General features: G+C 40.2%; 1 protein-coding gene across 1 annotated transcript in view; it reads right to left on the bottom strand.

Moving 5' to 3' along the window:
* The window catches only part of LOC140245004 (neurobeachin-like protein 1), an 81,554-nt gene that overhangs the window by 4,541 nt on the left and 61,270 nt on the right, over positions 1-15,743 (bottom strand). Inside the window, exons 32-46 of the mRNA XM_072324594.1 lie at positions 14,905-15,054; positions 13,742-13,899; positions 12,790-12,914; positions 12,187-12,310; positions 11,287-11,438; positions 10,649-10,785; positions 9,547-9,750; positions 8,861-8,985; positions 8,014-8,154; positions 6,259-6,389; positions 5,632-5,738; positions 4,123-4,240; positions 3,365-3,597; positions 2,584-2,676; positions 1,858-1,967 (exon numbers count right to left, since the gene is read on the bottom strand). Of these exons, the coding sequence (XP_072180695.1) occupies positions 1,858-1,967; positions 2,584-2,676; positions 3,365-3,597; positions 4,123-4,240; positions 5,632-5,738; positions 6,259-6,389; positions 8,014-8,154; positions 8,861-8,985; positions 9,547-9,750; positions 10,649-10,785; positions 11,287-11,438; positions 12,187-12,310; positions 12,790-12,914; positions 13,742-13,899; positions 14,905-15,054 (2,108 nt within the window). The remainder of the gene's footprint in view (positions 1-1,857; positions 1,968-2,583; positions 2,677-3,364; positions 3,598-4,122; positions 4,241-5,631; positions 5,739-6,258; positions 6,390-8,013; positions 8,155-8,860; positions 8,986-9,546; positions 9,751-10,648; positions 10,786-11,286; positions 11,439-12,186; positions 12,311-12,789; positions 12,915-13,741; positions 13,900-14,904; positions 15,055-15,743) is intronic.

Raw genomic sequence — 15,743 nt, 5'->3', positions numbered from 1 at the left:
CATCAATTCAATTAATGAACACTCTAATTAAAAAACTTACTAGAATTCCTTGAACGAAGTCACACTAAGTAGACAAATCTTTTTGGCTGCCTACCAAAAGACAAGGGCCCTTTGACCATGTGTCATGACTGGGCACAGGGTTTGTCTATGGGCAGCCAACAAGATCACATTTTATATTTTCAACAGCAAGATGCACCTCCAGACCGGTAGAGCAAGGTAGAGGGGGGGGGGGGGGGGTGGGGATCGGGGAATAAATCGATTGGGGTCAGATCATCATCAGCAAAACTCCAGGAGCTAAACCCATTGAAGGAAACTGGTGGGAAACCCATGGCAACCGAAGTGTTGAAGTTCGGAGGTCAATTTCCCCCTGTCTATGCATACAGGATATCTACCTAACCAGTGGTATAGGAACACAGGGCAACTCTCTGTCAATTATTCACTCCTTTGAATTGGATGAAATTTATGTAGCAGCAGCAGCTATTATTCATTGTCTGTAACTTATCAAAATGGCAGATGGATAGCTGAAGGCATTCATACGTATGTGATATTAAAGCATGATAATGCACTTGCAGCATGCCATTGAGACCCTATTATTTCTTCCATTACAATCGCTCTTTCAGAGATCCCAATTTCAAGAGAAGCACTCACTCAAAGTAGCATGAGCAAGTCTGCATGTGGTTTTACCATGCTACTTGCTAATAAAGGGTATATTACCATTCCTGAAAAAATGTGACAAAGTTATCATGCAATCATGCAGCATGCTGTGTTTGATGCAGCCAACAAAAATTGCAATGCATGTATGCACACACTTATTCTTATCAAACAAAAACAACTAAAATGGTACCCTCCTTGAAGGGAGAACATAGCGGGGCAATCTCATGGAATATCTATAGCCACTCCTCACCCCCCCCCCCTCCCCTATCACATCATCAATATGAAGAAAAAAAAAATTAAATCATGCAATGCTGTCATGGGCCATGCAAGTCCTGAACACAGTCCGAGGCATATCAGGAGAAAGAGGTACACATTGTAGCTTACTGGTAGATTTCAGGGAGAGCCTTGAGCAAAGACTGGTTACCTTCCCCTTTGAGCAATATTATTCAAATAGTGCATGCTCTATCATGATTATCACTGGATTATCAAACGACAAATTTTAAACTATCCTGAGTGCCATTTTCTTTTAAATCAAAAATATTTGTTTCAAAAAATTTTGTTGCACAAATATAACTGCAAGGAGGGATGATTTAGTATTTGGAGTTCTATAGTCTGGTACTGGTGTATCGATAGAACATGCCCTAATATTTTCATAGTTGTTATTGCAAATAGACCTCTTCATCTACATGTGTGCATGCATTTTCCATCAGTCCAGGTCCTACTAGATCTAGACTCTACTCCTGATTTCGTGCACACAGAGTATAAAGGCAATCTTGTCTATGTACAGCCGCATAGTGCTCAGCAGACTTGCGATCAAACTACAGACTTTCTGTGTTCAATGCCCTAACTCCCCCACTGCGTATTGTTTCTTCATCTTTACCCATCCCTTATATGAGTTTACCATGTAAGATTCCACATCCTCTCCTGACTACCGGAGTCTACCAGTATTAAAGTGCAGCATGATGCATTCTGATACCAATCCATGCATGTCGGTCCCATCATCCAAGCAAAGAGTGCAAAAGGGAGAACAGAGACAAATGCCAAACTCTGTCTCCCTTTGCGCTTCTTCCCCTTTCCCCCTTCTTGCTCTACCTAAAGCCGGGTGGGCCCAACTCGCCCGACCCCCAGTAGGGGGCCGCTGCGGGCGGGCGGGGCCCGGAGAACTTGCTGAAGACCCGGGAGACGAGCCCCAGGGGCACGTACTTGGGGCTGAGGAGGGTGGAGTCCCGGTCAAAGGTGAAATAGTTGAGGATGTGCCTGTCGTAGGGCAGCCAGCTGTGTGTGCCGACGACGCCTCGCTGGGTCACCGTCACCTTGATGACCGTGAGAGGAGAGAAGATAATTGATGACATTTACCATGCATACATGTCCCACATCCTTGACAACCTTCCCCTCCCCCCCCCCAAAAAAAAAACAATAACAAAGAACAATATAGTGTGTGTGGGGGGGGGGGGGGACTCCGTGCTATTTACAAGCTCCTATTGATTCCCTTTCATGATAATGAATACAAGAAAGAAACTACATTGTATCAAATAAAGAAGAAACAGATAATATAAGACAAAATTGATATTGGTGATAAGTCTAATAATGGCACTGATAACAATGATTATCATGACAATCCTCCTCCTCCTCTTCCTCACCATCATTACAATTTCTTATTTTCATTTACTCAAGGTAGCTCTTCAAACAATAGCAATGCTCTCCCAGAAGGTTCTGCCATAATCACTACACTGGCATTGCCAGGTACATGTAGCTATCTATACACCTGCTTCACGAGGAACATAGTGGGGTGAAACAACCTCGGAAATGGATGTTTGCACTGGGTGGGGATTTGTACTGAGGGCCTTTGATTTCAAGAGCCCAAAGCCTAAACCACTAGACCACAAAGCTAGATACTACAACAGGCTTTCTTGGGAGATGTACACTCACCATGGTGTCAGGCATTCCCTGGTAGATGAAAGATTTGGCCTGGCTCTTGGGGACCCGCACATAGACGAGCGGGTCAAAATCACAAGTGGAAGCCTGTGAGAAAAATAATGGTACAATTAATAACAGAGGTAAGCAAGTTGATTCCATTCTCATACTAGAAAGGCACTCAGAGAGTGCAGACCTCCGCTAAGCAGCTCATTCAAACCCATACATGCACAATGAAAATCAGCCAATTTCCCAATATACGTGTAGAAGCCTTTTGTTTACGTCATCAGCTTCCAGCTACTCCTCTTAAGGCTCATGGCAATCAGTCAGTTACTTTATACAAGCAGGCCCCATCAAGGCAATACCCGTACAACTCTCTTGTACATGACCGTCAAATGAGGCTGGTCATTTCTTCAAGCTGTGTTTAACATAGCGGCCATCTGCACTTCCCAGCTGCTATATACACAAACAACGGTACTTATGTTCTTCCATAATACAAGCACTAAACTACGTTTATTAACATATTTCTGTTCTGAGTTGATTTTTGATAGTCATTTACCTACAACAACTGTACTTTATCACATTTGTCTTTTCCTGCTGTTAATCAATTTTATGTCAGTATTTTGTTGCAATATACAGTTTGTACATTTGTATCAGGTACATGTAACACATGCAGAAAATGCAGAAATAAAAGTTCCTTCTTAGAGAAGGAAGTAAACCCCCAAACACACTCTGGCTCTCTTCAGGGGTGAAAATGAGGTTGGTGAGCTGAAAAAAGAACAAACAGACCACTTGCCTCAACAAAGAAGGCCTTGAGCTCAGTGAGGTGCTCGAAGACGTTGTGGAAGTTGGGCTGGCTGCGGATCAGCCCCTTGCCCTTGGCGCTCCCTTCCTCCACGGCCGAGGCCAGGCGGCGCTGGGGGTGGGGCTCCTTCAGCAGCTGGCACGGCGTCTGGCCAAAGTTGTTGATCATCCCCTCCACCGCCCTCCGCTCAAGATCATTCTTGATGGCATCCAGGTCCACGGCGCCTACCGATGGGAACATCAAGGTGCAAAATTAGAGGAAGAAACGGAAGGGGTGGGGGGGGGGGGAATGAGTCGGCAAACTTTGATCTAAAACAAGACTAATTTAAAACTCAGAAATAGCACTAAAATCTTGACTACCATTAGAATGTCACCTAGTGAAAATGGGGGGGGGGGGGGAATCAAACAAGTTATGATCTGAAATAAGGCTCAAACAAAACTTAGAAATATCATATATGGTGACAAATATTACTGCTACATTACTCTAAGATAGGAAAGAGTCTAGCCATAACAGATGCCATGGTATCATCTTGTCGAACATCATAAAGAGGATATCCTGCACATCAATTAGTACTTCAGCGTCACAATATGTAGCAACTTTCATCTAAACTGCAAAAAAAAGATAAAAATCTTTAAAAGATGCTTACTCTGCCCAGCATCTATGACTATCAGAAACGATTTTAAAGACAATTGGTCTCCTAGGCGGATACCCCAATGGAGCAAATATGGCAATGAAAGCGATGACCTCACCTTCGTAGGTACAGTAGTAGAAGACATTGAGGGCTTCCACTGCAGCGGGTCCCTTCTGCTTGTGGCCAAAGATGAGGTCAATCCACTCATGGAGGTGACTGGACACATAATCACTCTCCTGTAAAGATAGAACAATGGATATAGTAACCAAGATAGATGAATACATGCAGATGATCGGAAGAATAGATATACATAATGTATATAATACAATGGAAAATGAACAGACAGATGGACAGACAGATAAAGGGATAGAAAGACAGATAAATGACTAGATAGATAAATAGGCACATGGAGTAGATAGATAGATAGATAGATAGAAAGATAGATAGATAGATAGATAGAAAGATAGATAGATAGATAGAAAGATAGATAGATAGAAAGATAGATAGAAAGATAGATAGATAGATAGAAAGATAGATAGATACAATGTAGATAGATGGATAGATAGATAGATAGAAAGATAGATAGAGTAGATAGATAGATAGATAGAAAGATAGATAGAGTAGATAGATAGATAGATAGAAAGATAGATAGAAAGATAGATAGATAGAAAGATAGATAGATAGATAGATAGATAGATAGATAGAGTAGATAGATAGATAGATAGATAGAAAGATAGATAGATAGATACAATGTAGACAGATAGATAGATAGATAGATAAAAAGATAGATAGATAGATAGATAGATAGAAAGATAGATAGATAGATAAAAAGATAGATAGATAGATAGATAGAAAAATAGATAGATAGATAGATAGATAGATAAAAAGATAGATAGATAGAAAGATAGATAGAAAGATAGATAGATAGATAGAAAGATAGATAGATAGAAAGATAGAAAGAAAGATAGAAAGATAGATAGATAGAAAGATAGATAGATAGATAGATAGATAGATAGATAGATAGAAAGATAGCTAGATAGAAAGATAGATAGAAAGATAGATAGATAGAAAGATAGATAGATAGATAGATAGACAGACAGACAGACATAGACAGACAGATACCGAACTGTAAATGTCAATATTTTCATGCAATCATTTTTTTTTTTTTTTTTTGCGCTGAGCAGCTCTAAAACACATTTGCGAGTTCTTGAACTTGAACAGTGAAATTGCTTACACATATTTTTTCATGCAATTCACAGAAAAGAAAAAAAATTGATTTGACACTTCCTTGCGTGAAAACTGAAGTGCTGCCCGATCCATTTGAATGGACAGCAAGCACAGAAACTACTGCATACGGTACATACATGCGCAACATTGAGGCACCACTAATGCAGCACACCATTCAACACATTCAAAATGTGCATCGAAAATCACTAAGATATTTTCATGGGTTTTTTAATTCAAGTTAGCCAAAAGTAGTGTGAAATACCCGGAAATGAATGCAAAGTTCAACAGCAGATCATGTATCAACCAAATCTACAATCTGTCGGAGCTCTTTGACCCTACCACAGCCCCTGGAAAAACACATCATAACTGACAGGATTGATTTTTGGTCTTGTCCGCTCACCAATGCTTGTCTGTGTTTGTAGATGAAGTCTTCAGGGGACTTGGCCCAGTTTGGAAGGATGACGTCCTCCACTCTCTCTCCTGTCTGAAGGTGTCCCAAGTCAAAATCTGTCGCAAATTAAAATGGTTTGACAAATATTTTGAGACGTAAGAGATGACTACGAATCAATGAATCAACAACAACGTCAACAGAAAATCTGGGGTTCTATTTGTCCGAACAAGAAACCTAATTTTCATCTAAATGCTTCTTAAAAATGGCAATACTATGGAAAGTGAATGCTCATGTCAATGATTTGAGTGATGATGGAAAACGATAATGATGATGGTGATAGTGATGAAGATGATGATGATGATGATGACAATGATGATGATGATGATGATGAAGAAGTTGATAACGTAAGGATGGTAGTGATGATGATGATGACGATGAAGAAGTTGATAACGTGAGGATGGTAGTGATGATGATCATGATGACGGTGATGAAGAAGTTGATAACATAAGGGTAGTAGTAATGATGATGGTGATGATAATCCCGATGATAATGGCAATGACAAAGATGTTGACAGAATTCGACAATGCTGTTTGTGAGGGGTGACAACACTAAAGAAAGCCATGGCATCACACTCACCATTAGCGTTGACAAGAAACTCTGGCAAGTAGAAGAATTCTGGGATGAGTTCCTTGACATCGTTTGGGTTCTCCATCAGAGTGTCCCAGAGAGATGCTATGGAGTGAAACTGGCGATCCGCGCAGTCAAACCTGGCGAGATATATCGCATTAAAGAGGAAACTCCACATTCAAGATCAGGTGAACTGGAACTCCATGTTCAAGTTGACCTTAATTATTAGAGTTCAATTTGCATGAGGCCTGGATACGAGGCTAAAATTTAAAGAACAAAGATCATTAAAAGGTATTGAAATTGAAATCTAGATGAAGGTTTGCAGAAAAAAAAAAATTGTTGTTGTGGTTCAGAGGCATGTCATTCAAATTTGAATATTTGTGCTTTAAAGATAATATAAAGTTTTGGTATTACCTCAAAAGTTTCCCTGAATTTCCTTGTCTTAGTTTCTGTTTCAGGTTAAAGTACCTTTCATATAACTAACACTGTGAGACTTACTCGCCCCAAAGTGCTCTCATGTCTTAGTAATCATGCAATAATGGTTTCGTACCAGAGCCGCCGCCGTACGGCGGCGAGGTAGTACACGTATTGTACGAAACCATTATTGCATGATAACTGCGACCAGCAGCGTGCAGCCCCATATGCATACTGAGTAGCTAACTGCGACCAGCAGCCCCATACGCATAGCTAAATGGGGCTTCGCATTGTAGCTTACAGGATAAAAAGTTTTGATAAAATGATAAAAAGTTTTGGTACCTCAAAAGTTTCCCTGAATTTCCGTGTTTCAGGTTAAAGTACCTTTCATATAACTAACACTGTGAGACTTACTCGCCCCAAAGTGCTCTCATTTCTTAGTAATCATGCAATTAACTGCGACCAGCAGCCCCATACGCATAACGACCAGCAGCCCCATACGCATAGCGTAATGGGGCTTAGTATTGTAGCATTCTGGATCATGACAGATTTAGTATCGTGGGTAAATATCAACTTAAAATCCAAAAATTTCTTCAATTTGAAGACTTACCAGTTAAGTTGAAGTATTGAAAACAGGCTTCGGGCAACATTTGGTTTTGCCAATAGTCCCTTTCTGTTCGAATTGATGACTGAATGTGACTCGGTCGAGAGGACCTTGGGAGAGCTACACTGAATTGAATTGACGGCCAGCGCATGCGCACACAAACATCTTATCCGTTCATGGATTTGAAATTTGTTCGCATGTGATGTGTGCGTATGCGCTGGCCGTAGTAATCAGTGTATGTAGCTCTCCCAAGGTCCTCTCGACAGAGTCACATTCAGTCATCAATTTGAACAGAAAGGGACTATTGGCAGAACCAACGTTGCCCGAAGCCTGTTTTCAAGACTTCAACTTAATTGCTAAGTCTTCAAATTGAAGAATTTTTTGGATTTTAAGTTGATATTTACCCGCGACACTAAATCTGTCATGATCCTGAATGCTACAATACTAAGCCCCATTACGCTATGCGTATGGGGCTGCTGGTCGCAGTTAATTGCATGATTACTAAGAAATGAGAGCACTTTGGGGCGAGTAAGTCTCACAGTGTTAGTTATATGAAAGGTACTTTAACCTGAAACACGGAAATTCAGGGAAACTTTTGAGGTACCAAAACTTTTTATCATCTTTAATCTTAATCAAATTTGATACTTAACATAAAAACAACAACCCTGTGGTGGGGAGTCGTCTGCTATCATACAATCGAAAAAAGAAAAGAAATGCAGTCTTGGTTCAAGGTAAAATGCTTTTACCTGCCACTCTGCAGCTGGATGTGGAGTGTGGTGAAAGGTTCCATACGAACCAGATAGTGCATTACACCTGCCGCGTTGGAGTAGTGGGTGCCGTAGTGGAACTTGTCAATAGTTCCTGATGGGTCTTCAAAGTTCTCGTATCTAAAACAAACAAATAAACAAATGTAGTAGTAAAACCATTGTTTTTATGGCAAAGATAACCTTTACTGTGGCTTTTCTGCATACACAACAGAGAGCTACATTTCTTTGTCTACTTTACATTGAAGTTTTATTTCCACAACTGCATGAATTGTTTTCACTGCCTATAATTTGACATGCTTAAGTGATAGGTGCATCACAGTAAAAGCCTTCGATCATATATTATCCTCATTGTAAACCTATAGACAGAATATAATTGACAACTCTGAAGTACAGTAATACTCAAAATGTGCACCAACAGCAAATGCACATCTACACATGTACATGTACATGGTAGCAGGAAAGAATGATCAGATACATTTAATTCCTAGAAAATCTACATATAGCCTTAAAGCTTTAATCCTGAAGTTCAAAATTTAGTTGAAATCCATCATCCTGTAGATTTCGCAAATCAAGTTCTTCATACCACAATAATGTCAAACTGCATGGGAAATATTCTCAAGTCAAAATAAATATAAACTATTGTGGAAAAGAATTATTAATTAAATAACTGGATCTTGCATTTGCTGAATGTCTGTGAGAAACAGGAAGGATTTGATCCTCTGTGTGCTCTAAGCTAAGCACGATTAGCACAAAAAAACAACCTAGCGTCGTACACACTGTCCAAAGTCCCTGGCACAGAAAGGGGTAGCAAGTAAAATATCCTTACTTGCTCTTGACCTCCGCGATGTTCTTTGGATTGACAACGCCGATCGGCTTGGAGAGGTCACGAAATACTTCCGGGTTATTTAGGTCCAGCTCCTCGGAGGTGTAGTCAGAGAGAATCCAGGGGAACTGACAAGAATAGCAGCGAGAAAAATTGAAATAAATATAAAAGGACACAATCCCTTTTGCTAATGAGTAAACATTGCCTATGAAATGACCACATTTGATCAAAGTGATGGTGTCTTTTGAGACGAGATGAGATGAAATCATCAAAGCTACCCAACTCATTTGGTAGCGTTATTGCCTTTCAATCAAACAGCTGGGGATTGGGCATGGGTTTAAATCCTATTGAAACCTACTGAGCAATGTCGTATGTAATCATACCATTCCCTCTGGTGAGAGGCAAAACACTCTGTCCCTCGGATAGGACATAAAATGGAGGTCCCATGTGTGAGCGAGTCACAACTCATGCACATAAAAGATCACGCTTCATTCACTCATCGCAAAGAGCACGGTGCATAACCTAGTGAAGTGGTTCTCCCCCATGTACAAATTGTACATACAACTGGACCCCATGGAAGACCAGCTATTGCAGCTGAATATGGGCCATCCATCCATCTCCTCACATGGAAAAATGGAAACAAAGTGACACGAAAAAACAAACATGAGTGTGTGAGACATGATGCCTACCACGGGGTACTGGCTGAGGTCGTTGTAGGTCCGACCCGCGATGGTGTTGAGTTGCATCAGATAGTCAAAGTTGGAAATCTCCCTCTGAACCCACTTCTGGGTCAGACCCGAGGCCTTGAGAAGGTCCGCCGGGGACTTGGCCCCCGTGTAGTACAGATTGGGTGGCCTCAGCCCCAGGATGCGACTGTAGGCCTTGTTCCTGATCTACAAATGGGGTGAAGTAATATTGCGAGAAATTCAATTCCTTTTGTTAATTTTCAATTTATGACAAATATTTTTTTTATAAAAAGACATGGAATATCTATAGATTTATTAAACTTGTGATGCAGTTAATGAGGAGACAATGTAGCCTTCTTTAAACTCACCTTAGGAAAATGAATATGTTGGTGTTTTTAGCTTTTAGCATTAGCTTAATGAGAACATACGTATGTGACCGCCCAGCTCAAAACCCACAAAAAGTCGCAGATTAGGATTCTCTGTAATGTACCAAAATATGCAATTTACAAAGTAGGTTGTCAGACTCAAATTTTTAAAGTTTGTCTTACCTGGAAGAGTAATCTTTTCTCAACCCACTGTCAAAATTTGGTAGCTTATAACTTGACTGAAATTAAGATATTAGCAGTTTTTCTAGACACTATTTTTTTTTTGACAGGCACTGCTTTCACTATGAAATAGAAGATGTTTTCATTGATATTGCTGCTCAGCATACCTGAGTGGCCTAAATCTATAGATCTTTTCTTCCTTTTCTATGAAACTGCATCTCCTAACTCTGACATTTTAAAATGGGTTAGGATGGTCCAATCTTAATAGCAAGATATGTATTATTTTAAAGCATAGAGCTTATTCTTTTAGACTATGTAGAAAGTGGATATTTATCTTCACCTACTTTTTGTGAGTTTTGAGCAGGGCAGTCACATTTTTCTTTTTAAATGCTCTGAATCATGGATAATGGCTTTAACTTCAAGTGACTTTAATGCCAGTTTTGGTAACATTGTATGCAATGTAATGCACTCTGTAAACCACCACTTTACAATGAAAACACACTGTACACTCTATCAAAAGTTGTAGCCATCATCCAGGGGGCCTGTCAGTTAGGTCTCACCTTCCTGTCACTAAAGTTGATGAAGTAGTTGGTCTGGTTGATGAAGAAGACCTCGATGGCGCTCCGCCTCAGGTTGTATCGTCTCAGATGGACCTCCCTGAGGTGGGACAGGGACCATTTGAAGTCCTGGCCAAACACTGCTCCAGACAGATTAAAAAAGACACACAAACTTTGAAGTCTTTACCATTTGATATCTTTCTGACATTGAGCGGAAACCATTTACAGCAGCTCTTTTAAATAACCTGATTGGCTAGTTGTTGTTGTTGGGTTTTTTTTTTTTTTTTTTGGGGGGGGGGGGGGTGGGGCTAAAACAACAAAAACAACAACAAATGCCCAAATATTACTATTTCAGCTTTGCAGAGCTGTCTGCATTTTATGTATTTCCCCCCCCCCCCCCTCATTTCCTATGAGTAATATGGAGCTGCAGCGACTCAGTGGATAAGACAACTAAGTCAAAAAATTCCCGGTATAAGCCCGTTGGGAGTGGTGGTTGCTTCTTTGAGTGCAAAACTTGCAGCTCATTGCTGAGTCCCATCAAGAAACGAGAGCACACACAAAAAATGTGATTAGAAACATGAATTGACTCATGCTTTTTCATTGTTTGTGAATGGGCCTACAGAGAATTCACAGCAACCCACCTTCTTCCTTCTCGGGGCTGGTGTCATAGAAGTAGACGTGGGTGGTGGTGACCTCCAGCTTGCCGGGGATGACATCCACTAAGGTGATGAGCTGGCAGTCCTCCGAGACGACCACCTTTTCCTTCACCGTCTCACCCTGGTCCTCTCCTCCCCTGGTATAGTAAAATGGAAAATGGAGGACTGTTGTCAAGACTCGACTGTCTTTGTTTTATCTGTGGCCCCCTTTTTCTCTCTCTCTAACCCATCTCCCTCTCTCCTCTTAATTAGCCTCGAGATTTCCTTCCCTTTCTTCTTTACTTCCTTCTCCTCCTATTTCTTCTTTTTGCTTCTTCTGTTCCTGAAAGTGCTGATTTTATTGATGGAGATTTCCACGCTGCAAAGTTTGCAAAGAGAGCGTACCAAATTTGTGACAAATCCTTACTCTTTTGAGGAGGTCTTTGCTGATTAGGAGTTCTTACAACAACAAAAAAGTTTTATGGAGGAGACCACAATGTGAATGATGTCCAATTCTAGCTTCTGTTTGAAGTTTACCATACATGACTTGTACCTCTTTTATACAAGAACAAAATCACAATACTAGTGCCATGTACACTTTGTACGCACAATACTAATACCATTGCCACCACCATCATCATCATCATCACAATAGTCATGAGTACTGCCCTTGCAATCACTCTCATAATCACCGGCATCCCCATCAACATCATCACCATCGTCACCACCATCACCATCGTCACCATCATCACCACCATCAACACCTCCATCATCATCATCATCACCACAACCCTCATCATGAGCTCATGAGAATCATCATTGTCATCTTCAGCATGACCGACAATCATCATCATCAGCATCATCATCATCATCACCATGTCCACTCGCATTGTCATCCATCTTTACCCCTCAACATTGACGAGATTCCACTCCTCATCTCCCAGCCTGTCATCCTGTAGCTCCATGTCGCTGACTCGCGCCTCTTTTGCCACAGCCAGAGGGAGAGCTTGCGACTCCTCCTTTGCCACTCCTGAAGAAGAAGACGAGGCAAAGTCTTCATTCACTTTCTCTTTACAGATATTATTGGTCAATGTGAATTCATGAATACTTTCTAAAACTTGGCTTTTATTGCAACTGAAACAATTTTGGACAGGCATCCCTCACTTTATATATAGTACTCTAATTCAAACACAAAAGACATTGGATGAAAACATGCAAGTTATAGTCAGGCTAGGGAAGGTGCATTCCAATTCCTTTTCTTAAACATATCAGTACTTTTGCAATGATTGACAGATGATGTCACTGGTAGAATCTTGGTTTGGAAGGTTTTTTTTTGTGGGTGAATCCAGGTAATCTGGCAAAAAATGAAGGAAAAATTATTACAAACTATATGGCAAGTATTTAGATTCTACTTTGGTCCCATAAAGTGATGTTAAAGGTATCATAAATCAACACAAGTCAACATGCATTTGCATTGCAAGGGTCCTTTTAACAGGGATCTCCTCTCACCTGTATTATCTCTCTGCTGGCTGGCCTCGAGGTGCCGGTCGTAGTTGTAGTTCTGGGTCAGCTTCAGCCTCATGCGGGAGAAGTTCTCCTGTGAGGAGAGCTTCCAGTAGATCTCCTCTGGATTCCTGTGTGGAAGGAGCGAGAGGTTAAGTCCTTATATCATTCCTCTAGGAGCTAATCACAGTCTGCAAACAGGCAAATCACTTTAGGAAATAAACTCTATCGTAATGTCTTCAAAATATATTTGTCCTGATAGTTGAGTCCTAATATTCCTATGACAAAAGACACCAAAATCTCCTTTGGTGTAGTTTGTTGCATCTTTTACTGTGAGGATTTACAGATCTATAAACTTTGCTCACTGCTAGTGAAAAAGATTGTATGATGAAACTATTTGTTGATCTCAAGTCTGCTGTAGGATTATTACAGAATTTGTTTTCATCAGACAAGGTCTTCTGCATTTTCTTAGCATGTCTCAGGTAAGTTACACAGAAAAACAGAAAAACACAAAAATACAAAGGATTCACAAGAAGATACAGATTGGTTTTTAGCAAAATATTAATCAAGACTGCTTTACATCATGATACTTAACGTCATGTAACAATATACAACCAACTTGGTCGGCAAGACAAAGCTTCAGAAGAGAAAGAAAGAGATGTACTGTATACAATGTACGTCACATACTTAGCAATTCCAATTTTTTTTTTTGTGAATTGGGACTTCCCAACAATTCTGCGAGTGGTTACATTTGCAATCAGCGAGTCCAGTAACGAATGGAGAAATGTGTGCATGTCCGTTGAATTCATGTCGGGATTAGACTTCACTTGTTGTTGTATTTACAAATAGCACCTGACTCAGGAAAATAAAAACTTTGCGAAATATGTGGTGCATAAAAGCACATGAAGAGTCAAGTGTTGAACGTTTGAAATTCCAGCAGTGTCTAGGTATGTCTCACCTCTCTGCCCATGCTCCCCTCTCTCCAATCAGGAACCTCTTTGCTGCCCTCCACTGTCTCATGGTAGACTGATGCTGATTGGTCAGCTTGGTGCACATGGAGGCGTACCTGGCATTCTCTGTCTTGCAGAGAGCGTTGAACGGCTCCGTCACCTGAGCCTGAAAATAAAAAATGACATGAAACAGGTTTCAATGTTATCTGTGTGATGAAATCATATTCTTTGGTAAATGAGGCACAAAAATGCAATGAGGTTGGAACCCCCCCCCCCCAAAAAAAAAGCAAAAAAAACCCCCAAACACAACACCACCTAGAGTTGCTATCTGCAAATGAGGACAGCACAGCCCGTATTGCTATCATCACACTATGAGCTGTTGCTCCATCTGGTTCGTTGCATGATATTGCATTGTAATACAAACATTGACTCTCGTACTGACACTGCTCGTTGTTGCCATTACAAGGACGTAACTACATTTGTCTTACTTTCTTAACTTGTACAGTTCATAACTCTTTGTGTGTGTCTATGTTTTCCAAAAAAATTTCTCACTGATCCAATTCCCTGATATTATGATTTTGTTCTCATACAAAACAACATACAGTGTAACATCAGGATGGAATTTTCCCTTAAAGGGTGTGTACAGTTCTGGTCGAGGTGAGGATAACGTTTTGCGAGATATTCAGAAACCACTCTATGAAATGTCAAAGAGCATGCAGTTCTAAGGGGTATCAAAAGTTTATTCGATGAAAATCGGTTTTGAAATGGCTGAGATGTCCAAAAACAAGGTGAAACAAAGAGATACTAATAAAGTTGTGGCATGTCGCCTTTTATTATTAGGACTTTTTTTTTTTGGATATCTCAGCCATTTGAAAACCGATTTTTATCAAACAAACGTTTGAATCCTTCTTAAAATTACATGCTCTTTCATATTTCATAAGAGGCTTTTCATTATCTCACTTCGGAATGTTCAAAACATGAATCCCCACCTCAACCAGTAATGTACAGTCCCTTTAACATCAGACTGGACATTCTACATTACTGTGGCAGCAAAAGTATCTCAGATATAGGAAAGGAAATGCTTTTCACCCTTTGACTACTGCCACCAAATGAGCTAAGTGTTAGTCTGCAGGAATGTCTGGTTATTGGAGGTGAAGGGTTAAAAACTCACAGTGAATTTCAGCTTGCTCTCGCCTCTCTCCCTCTCCCTCTTGTGGATGTCTGTGTTCATCACGTCGAAACACTTCCTCCAGAAGCGGGACATCTTCGCCGAAATATCCGAGTAGTTGTTGGTGATGAACTCGTGCATGAAGGGTTTCACCTAGCAGCGGTGCAACACACAAACATTTGATTTAATTTGATCTGATTTGATTTCTGCATTTCTTTTGAAGAACACACACATGCTTTGATACATGATATGATAAAGCACAAAGTATAATCCTACATGAATGTATGTAGTAGGCTAAATCAATTATTTTTGAAACACATTATTACGTGGTATTCTTCTCCCTTCATGAAAACAATGAAAAATTGAAATGATTTTGACATGAAAGAGATCGGAATCCACTCTCAAACTTTAGTGATCTTGAAAACCCTTGTAAAAGCCTCTGAAAGTAGGTCCCAGTACTATACAACGGGGTATGCAAACATAACAATACTACACAAGAATTACAAACACATAAAAATAAGAAAACAAACTCTCGAATAAGAGGAGATATTTTTTGGAAGTCGGTGAAATTATTTTCTTTTCTGTTTTTTCAAATATATTTCAACTCTTTGATGCTTGCAATAGGGTGAAGTAGGCAATAGAGTTTCAAAAGGGTAGGAATATCAATTTTTACACTGCCTCTATAGGGTACTGAAGTGATGATGTTCAGTCCTTTTTTATAGCTTGGGTTGGAAACAGGTGCAAGCTTAATTAGCAACAATAGCATTCAAAGATATTTGGGCCATGTGAGGTTGTTCAGAACCAGTGTCCATTGTGATAAATGGCTATGACTATCACACTTT

The sequence above is a fragment of the Diadema setosum genome, chromosome 22 (assembly GCF_964275005.1).
Source record: "Diadema setosum chromosome 22, eeDiaSeto1, whole genome shotgun sequence".
Lineage (NCBI taxonomy): Eukaryota > Metazoa > Echinodermata > Echinoidea > Diadematoida > Diadematidae > Diadema > Diadema setosum.
The sequence above is the reverse complement of the archived record's forward strand: the minus strand, read 5'-3'. Positions and strand labels throughout refer to the sequence as shown.